The following is a 9,152-nucleotide window of genomic DNA, read 5'->3' as shown; positions in this document are numbered from 1 at the left end:
AAGCTTTACGTAGGCGTTTTCTTTACGCAGTAACAGATATGCATCACCGTCTTGCGTTTTGGAATTGAAATCGCGGCCGCACATGCGAGATCCGAGACATTCAGTTGTCTTGGCTATGGTCGGTCCCACGTTGAGAGAAATTTGGACGGTCCAGTGGTCAGAATGATCCTAACCGCGACTGTAAAACGGCCCGGATTGGCCAGGTATTCGGACGCGCGTAATGCATAATCCTTACGCTGTTGAAGTTGGTGGGCTCAGGATTGATGTCAGACGAGAAATCCGACCCGTCCATTGAATTCCTCTCAAAATTTCAGTCGAGAAGGAGTGTTTTTGCTTGCGTTTAGTGTGGTCCATCGAATTAAATCTTTCCGCCATCTGTCCGCCGTTTGAATGGCTGAAATCATATCCTCACTGTTTCTTGGAAACTTGACACCTAGGCCTTGGCCAGTTGACCCGTGGAATTCTAATAGACGGCCCGGATCAAAACATCACATCATGATGGTGGCCCACAAAGAAAAATCGCAAGCTGTTGCGAAACAGAGCTTTCGCATCAACGCTGTGAAAGTCGGTGGGGCCCATAATCAGTGTCAACTTGGAAATCCACCTCGTCCATTGTAATCTCCTCAAAACACCAATTAGAAATGGCTGGTTTTAACCCGCCGTTGATGAAGCCCACGAGATATTTCACTCCACCGTCCGTCCTGCGTTGGTCGGTTGAAGATGTGTTTGTGTGCACATGGGACGAAAAGGCGACCTTGGCATGGGTTAAAGCCCACATACGGACACCATGGACGGTCCGGATCATCGAAATGAGTGAATAGTGGGGCCCACTAGCAAGAACCGACGGTCGGACGTTCGTCCGCTGGTGGTTTTAGAAAGTTTTAAAAAAATCTTCGGTCAGCGTGTTTTGACCGGATTTCTCCAATTCGGTGTATTGCGACCGTGCACACACCATGTACACACTCGCATTGGTGTAGGGCCCACTGTGATGTAATCGTAAAATCCGCTCCGTCCATTCATTTTTTCACATCATTTAAGATGTTGAGACCAATTTTGAAGCACACCTAAATATCATGCGGGCCTCGAATCAACGGTTTATGGGATGATCTGTCAGTTTACCCACTTCCATAGGGATTTGGGAGCTAAGATTCCATGTGTACGGTTCATTTATGGTCCTCAGGCCATGTATGAAGTTTTGAGCCGAGCAGATGGTGGGAACCCTGTGATCTTGCATTCTGGACCAATTTCGGGCCACTTGAGCTTCAGTTTCTCGATTTTCCTGGATCTCTGGCATGCAAATCTATCGATCTTGGTCTCCTGGGGTCCGTCCCTTGCCTTGGTGACTTCTGTGCATTAAATCCATGCCTTTAGCATCATTTTCAGACCAGACTTCTTAAATTCACCTTGCACCACAAAGACGATTAAATTAAGCTGTTAAACAGTACCATGTTCGTAAATCCAGGTAATAACTGGGGTCTAATATGCAATATTTGACCCTCAACATGTTGCTACAACATGTTTTCTCAGAGCATAAGACGTTGCGAACTACTATTCAGCACATCTGTTACTTCTATGGAGTTCATTATTTGAAGATCCAGTTCTTCAAAAGGCTCTTGAAACGAAATGGAGCCAAGTTCTGTCCACAATGAAGCATGTCCATATCAAGCAAGCATCAGAAGAAAATATGGAGGCAGCTGCCACTTTACTGAGATGCACCTACAACTTTTACCGAGAGAGCTCATGTGGAACACTTCCATCAGGTATTAACCTGTATACTGTACCATCTCATTTAACAACAGAAGGACCATGCCAACCATCTAAGGACAATGTCGACTACCTTGATTTGAGTGCCCCGAGGAAGCTTCTCTTATGGGCATACACGCTGGTGCATGGTCATTACTCCAACATTCTAGTAGTTGTAAAGCATTGTGAAGAAAATGCGAAGGTGATAATCCTGTAACCTAAGATCCTTTACGAGTTCATGTGAAGGAGAAAGTAGATTTTTCCCCCTGATTGTTTAGTGTTGTCTGGTGGTTGTTGAGCAATGCAGTTTGCCAGAGTTGAAGAGCCCAGAGTTAACAGGGATGTGCACAGGATTAACAGTAGACAGTTCCCCTGCCAAACAGTAGGCAACAGCATCCTCTAGGCCTTCTCCAGCCCTTCAGGCAGCTGATTCAAGCCCAACAGCAGCAGCACCACCACCAATACTTCCAGCCACTACAAGAAGGGATGTGCACAGGATTAACAGCTCATGACATGTACCAGACTGCCTTGGAAATGGCGCCGAAGGAAGCCCAGATCCCTCTAATGGCAGATGGAATACCACGCCTGAAGAACTGGTGGAAGAGATCGCTCGGGTTGTGGGGGGTGGACGAGAAGACATTGAAGAGGAGGATTTGTAGCAGATGCCATATCTGAAGGCAGAGTGATCATTTTAGAAAAGAGTAAGGAATTGTTGGATTATAGAAGCCCGGAAATGATATGCTGTATTGAAATTGGAAATCGGAATTGAAATGTGTACTAGAAAAGAAGGAAAAGATTATTATGTGTGTGAATCATTCTATTATCTTTTTCTTCTATTTCTGTAATTATCTGGCATATAGTACAAGTAGATTACATACCCCACTCTCTGTCTGATACAATGAACAAAGGGGTTTAAAATTGTTATTAAAATTCCGTCCTAAAATCTGACCGTTGGCAACATTAATAAGCATTCAAAACCGTTTCTAAAATTTTGTGCCTAAAATGTGACTGTTGGCACCAAAATGATTTAAAACCATTCCTAAAATGGTACCCAAAACGGTTCTGAACCGTTCTTGATTTTCTGTGAAGCCTCATTTAGGCACGGTATTAAACCATTCCTGAAGCATTTAGGAACGGTTTAAAACCGTTCCTAAATGACGATTTTGGTGTAGTGACATAATACATACATCAAGGTGTGCCCCACAATAACCCCACATAAAGGGTCGCACCATCTTGGGTGAAGATAGGGTCTCACCTTATCCACTCTCCCTTGTGTGATGCATGTAGGGCTATCAATGGGCCTGCAAGTTAGGCTTAGGCTGGAGTATCAGGATTGAGTGTCAGTCTCAAGCTTGATATTCAGGCCCATTTTAAAATTAGGCTGGATTGTACAGGGCCCATCAACCTGGCCTGGCTCATTAAGGCTTGCAATTTTATAACATACACAATAATAATATTATATTGCTCCAATCCATACACTGCATCTCTTTCTAGGCTTCAACCAGACTAACCCAAGCAAGTTGATCAGATAGGCCTGAGCCAGTTGGATGGACCAGCATCAACGGCATATCTGCCAACCTGGCACTTGCTTGAGGTGTATACCCAACCTAGCCTAGAGCTGTACATGAGCCAAGCTGATTGCTTGAGGTGTATACCCAACCTAGCCTAGAGCTGTACATGAGCCAAGCTGAATCAAGTTTGACCTAAGTTTGGCTTGGCTTGTTTACGTGACACTTTCTTTTTGAGTATGAGCTGAGCTTTGAGCCTATCCCTAGAGTGTGAGCTTGGTTTGGTTTAGTTCAAATATTTGAGCTGAGTCGAGCCGAACCGGGCCCAGTTCAAACATGATCAGCTCTATTTTTTTTCCCCCCTTAAATAAACAATATACATAATATGAACTTTTTTTTGTAGACAAATATAACTGTAAAATAACATTAAAAAAGAAAAATATAGTAGTAATAATACTAAAAAATAACATAAAGTTTAATATCCTCCACATAATAATAACAATGAACAAAAATTAAAGTTAAGACTTAAAACACTAGTAGATATGCATCTCAAAGTTCCCAATTACAAAAGGTCATGGAAGGAACATCTCAATGCAAGTAAAAATGAACCTTCATGCATACGCAATCTCGCCTTGACTCACTGAATCCAAGTCAGTTCGAAGGACTAATTCGTTTGAATTTTTATGTGGAGCCTACCTAAATGTATTTATATATCTATGCCACACATCCATTTTTATATATCATTTAGGACACAGGTCCAAAAATGAAGCAGTTTTAAATCTCAGGTGAGTCATACCATGGGAAATAGTGATCATTGAACAACCACCATTACAACTTTCTTAGGGTCTACCATAATGTTTATTCACCATCCAAATTGTTGATAATGTCACACACAGACGCGGATAAAGATGATTGAACATGAAATAGTTTGTGTGGGCCACAAAAGTTTTTGGATCAAGCTGATGTTGATATTGATGATTTCAATGCTGGTTGTTCAATGATCAATGTTTCATGTGGTATGACCCACCTGATATTTGGATCTACTTCGTTTTTTGGCCTATGCTATAAAATGAGATGGAAAAATGGATCGGTGGTGTGGATATGCATCACATACATTGAGGTGGTCCCCACCCACAGAAAAATAGTATTGATCCGAAACTTCTGTCTCCCAACAAATTTGGATCCTATGTTGTGGTCTACCGGAGATTTGGATTTTCCTTATTTTTAAACTCATACGAAAAAATGAGCTGAAAATTTTGATGGATGGCTAGATAAAACACATATATCATGGTGGGGCCCACGGAGCTTTGACACAGTATACATAGCAGGTGTTGATGAGGTCACCAGCCAATTCGAATACCGCTTTAGCTTACTAAGTAAACTTTGTGGGCCCATCATCATGTATATGTATTATCCCATCGTCTGTCCATTTTTATATATCATTTTAAGACATGATCTAAAATTGAATCATATCCAAAGCTCAAGTGGACTAAACCACACGAAAATAGTGTGCATTCATGTATATGTATTATGTATTATCCACGTCATCAGTCATCATGTATATATATTAACCATGCCGTCCATCCATATTTACATATCATTTTAGGACATGATCCCAAAATTGAATCATATCCAAAGCTCAAGTGGATCACACCATAGGAAATAGTGTGCATGCGATTTACAACCTAAATCAAGCTGAATCAAACCAAGCTGAATTAAGCCGAGCTTTCAGCTGAGCCCGCTAGAGCGCATACTTCCTTGGTTTGAGTTTGATTTATTTTTTTTAAATGAGTTTGCCTCTGATGTTTAGTTTAGTTTGAACTTCTATTCAAACCCATGGCCAAGTTTTTTCAAACCAATGGGAGCTTTAGACCTAGCTTGGTTTGTGTCCGGGTCTACCTCACCTAAGATGGTGCGGCACTTACCATATAGCCCACCTTGATGTGTTTATACTATATCCACGCTGTCTATCTGTTTGCCAGATCAGATCCAATTCTCAGGTGGATCATAACATAGAAAACAGTGGGAAGCAGATCCAATTCTCAGGTGAACCATAACATAAGAAACAGTGGTGATTAGTCATTAATGGGTCATGAAAGTTTTGGATCAAGCTGATATTTGTTTTTACCCTTATTCTAAGTTCGTGTGACCCTATCAACAGGTTGGATGGCAAATAAACATTATGGAAACATTGCCATGGTTCCTAGAAAGTTTTTAATGGTTAAATCACCACTGTTTCCTATAGTATGGTCCAACTGAGATTTAGATCCTCTTCATTTTTGGGATCATGCATTAAAATGATCTCAAAAATTGAGGAATCCGATTAACTCAGTACCCTAAGCGTACTGAGTAAACTATGTGGGACCCACCATGACGTATTTATTTTATCCACTCTGTCCATTCATTTTTTAATTTAATTTTAGTTTATCATACTAAAAATCAAGCATATACAAAGGTCAAATGGGCCACACCACATGAAACTGTGTGAATTGAAGGCCTACCGTTGAAAAATTCTTTGGGGTGATAGAAGGTTTGGATCAAGCTGATATTTGTGTTTTCCTTTCATCCATGTCTTTTTGATATTATGGACATGTTGGATGACAAATAAACGTCACTGTGGACCCTTGGAAGGTTTCAACGGTGGAAATCATTATTCCCACTGTTTCCTGTGGCATGGCGCACTTGAGGTTTGGATATGTTTCAATTTTGGTCTCAACTGCTAAAATGAGATAGAAAAGTGGATGGATGGCATGGATAAACAATATGAATTCACGGTGGGCCCAATAGAGTTTACTCAGAACGATAAAAGCGTATTGAGTAACTCAGTACGTAATCCGATTTAAAAAATGGATGGTAACGTGTAGAGCAGTACACGAGTCGAGCCGAGCCGAGCCGAGTATTGCCCAGCTCGTGCTTAGCTCGCACTGCCCGAGTCTCAGCTCGTACTTGGCTTGGCTTGGCCTTCGAGCTCGGATGACCAGCTCATGCTCGGCTCGTCCGAGTTCGAGCAGATATCGAGCTTGCTTCTCTCACTGTAGGGAACGGAAGATGGAAACGATAGACACCGATATTGTTAAGGTCCAGGAGAAGAGGAGAAAGAAGGAGCAGGAGCTTGCTTCTCTCGCTACAGTTACCTTCGATGTTGATCTTTATGGGGGTGGCAACCGCTTTGAGGGCAATGAGTAGTCGATCCCTGTCAACGAAGACGAGGAAGATCAGGATGCTGGGGAGCGAGAGGTTGCCAGGAAACTGGCATCTTATACTGCACCTAAATCGGTATTGAAGGAACTACCAAGAGGAATGAGTGGGGATGATATTGATGATTTTGGTTTTAAGAACCGCAGAAAATCATCGATAGGGAGGATGATTATAGGAAGCGGAAGCTCAATCGGATAATCTCACTAGACAGGATTGATGCTTTTGCAATGGGAGGCAAGACACCTGATCCTTCTGTGAGGACTTACAGGGATATTATGAAGGAGGAGGCCTTGAAGAGAGAGAAAGAAGAGACATTGAGAGAGATTGCTTAGGGTTTTTCGTTTTGGGTATATATACCCTTGGTCGAGTACCGAGTCGAGCCGAGTCGAGTTAATTTCGAGTACTATTTGAGTCGAGCCGAGTCGAGCAGGGTCAAGCTCGTGCTCGGTTCGAACTCAATTCAAGCACCAAAAATCAGCTCGTGCTCAGCTCTAATTTATTTCAAGCCAAGTCGAGTCGAGTATTTCTGAGTTGAGTCGAGCGAGTTAACGAGTATATATACTCTGCTCGTGTATAGCTCAAAGCATAGATATAGAATACACACATCAAGGTGGGCCCTAGGATAAGGGCCGATCCTAATCTGCTCCCGTGACCGGTCCTATTTGGCAGAATGAGCAGTTAGTGAAAGATTAACCAACGGTCGAGATTTATATTTAGAAAAAAAAAAAAACACAACAACAACAACAACGTGATTTTCAGCCCATGGCATCTGGGCGCTGATTGGTACCACCCCCACCAGGACCGGCTCCGTGGGGCGACAGTGATATATGTGTTTTATCAAGCCGTCCATTCATTTTGAAATATCATTTTAGACCATGAGCTAAAAAAAATTGAAGTATATAAGAAGTTCCAGTGGACCACACCACAGGAAGCAGTGGTGACAATGATCCTTACCGTTGAAAACTTCCTAAGGCCCACCGTAATGATTATTTGCCATCCAACCTGTTCATAAGGTCACATAGAAATGGATGAAGGGAGAACATAAATATCAGCTTGATCAAAAACTTCTGTGGCCCCAAGAGGCTTTCAGCGGTGGCAATTCAATCCTCACCGTTTCCTGTGGTGTGGTCCACTTGAACATTCAATCTGCCTCATGTTTGGGCCCATCAGCTAAAATGATTTTTCAAAATGGATGGATGGAGTGGATAAAATACATACACCCCGGTGGCCCCACGGAGCCCCTGATAGGACCGTCCGTCTCTAGCTAGGTCATGGTGGAGGTGGGGTAGTACCCTATCCCCACCCATGGCATCTTCAAGGTGGCCCGCACCTGATGAAAGGTCCAGATCTCACACGGAGGCACCACGTTTGCATGTAACCCAAACCCCCAGCAAAAGGCATCAGTCCCAAATGCACGTCGTGCTGTGGATGACACATGAACACGTCATGCACGTGATACCGTTCAAAATTAATTATGGGCAGAAGAGGACTTTTTCCAAACTTGCATGGCTATGATGGATGCTTTCCCTTCTATCCGTAAAGCTTCAATTCCCATTTCCAAAAGGAAAGGTTGTGCAAGAGTCATGTTCGTAGGGTTGGGCCCCACTCATCTTGTCTCAACTTGCATCACCTTCCTATTGCTTTTCAACCACTCATCACAAATGAAGAAATGGTAGAAAGTGAATAAAGCTTTGAATGTTAGGCTTAACCCCAAAAAAAAAAAAAAAAACACTATTGTATGGCCCACCGTGATATATTCATGACATCCAGTCCGTCCATCATGTTCATCATCATCACCTAAGACTTATTCCAAGTAATTGAGGTCAGCTGCATGAATATCAGATCGTCTAGATTTACTGAACAATTTGTACAGGGATGCTGTAAAGACCTTTCATATGTTGTGTAGGGCCCACAATGTTTTCTACATACCATCCAATCCATTCAGAAGATCATTCCCACTAGGATGAATGGACACTAAAAAATCAGTCCATTCCAAAACTCAGGGGGGCCATGCCACATGATTTTAAAGGTTTTAGGAGGGTGTTTAAATGGTGGGCCCACCTGAGTTTTGGATGGGGCTGATTTTTGTGGTTCCAAGGTGAAGATGAGAGTGCATACATGATAATGGATTTGATGCCATGAACACACCATAACAGGCTCCACCGATGTCAAGAGCACATCACAATGGGCCCCACACGTAGTGTTGTAAGTTAACCTTAACCTACACGTATTTTTCTCTCAACAGGAGACGACTCATATCCGTCATGATGGAAAAGGATGGGCCAGTCGAATATACCGAAGGATGATCTAAACTGTCAATATCAGTCCTGGAGTGGACGAGCAAATGTAGAAACATCGCATTCGTTGGATTATCTTATCCATCAGCCTTCGATCATAAATGAGATGATCAGTTATCCACATTTAACAAGACAAGTAGATGGTTAGGATAGTCGAATCAGTGTAATTTTCATGCAGTTTCTCATCGATGGTGGGGTCATCCGATGAACGGTACATATATCTGGCCATGAAGCCACCATCGTCCAATCAGGCTTGGGGCCCAGCAAGGGATTGTCCAGGGTGAGGAAGTCAAAATCTGGATTATATACGCGAGGTAGTCGGAAGTACCTAGAGTTTGTTCGGGTTTTCAGTCTATAGATGTGAGGAGCAAGTTACAGTGATCCAAACTGTTGATATGATGGGCCC

General features: G+C 42.6%; 1 protein-coding gene across 1 annotated transcript; it reads left to right on the top strand.

The window, feature by feature from the left end:
* Window positions 1–1,576: 1,576 nt before the first annotated feature.
* LOC131251987 (calcineurin-binding protein 1-like) lies at window positions 1,577–2,749 on the top strand. The gene is made up of 2 exons (XM_058252952.1): window positions 1,577–1,945; window positions 2,051–2,749. The coding sequence occupies exons 1-2, from the start codon at window positions 1,646–1,648 to the stop codon at window positions 2,144–2,146; spliced, it is 396 nt and encodes a 131-aa protein (XP_058108935.1). The 5' UTR covers window positions 1,577–1,645; the 3' UTR covers window positions 2,147–2,749.
* The last annotated feature ends 6,403 nt before the right edge of the window (window positions 2,750–9,152 follow it).

Source organism: Magnolia sinica, chromosome 7 (genome assembly GCF_029962835.1).
Source record: "Magnolia sinica isolate HGM2019 chromosome 7, MsV1, whole genome shotgun sequence".
NCBI lineage: Eukaryota > Viridiplantae > Streptophyta > Magnoliopsida > Magnoliales > Magnoliaceae > Magnolia > Magnolia sinica.
The sequence above is the reverse complement of the archived record's forward strand: the minus strand, read 5'-3'. Positions and strand labels throughout refer to the sequence as shown.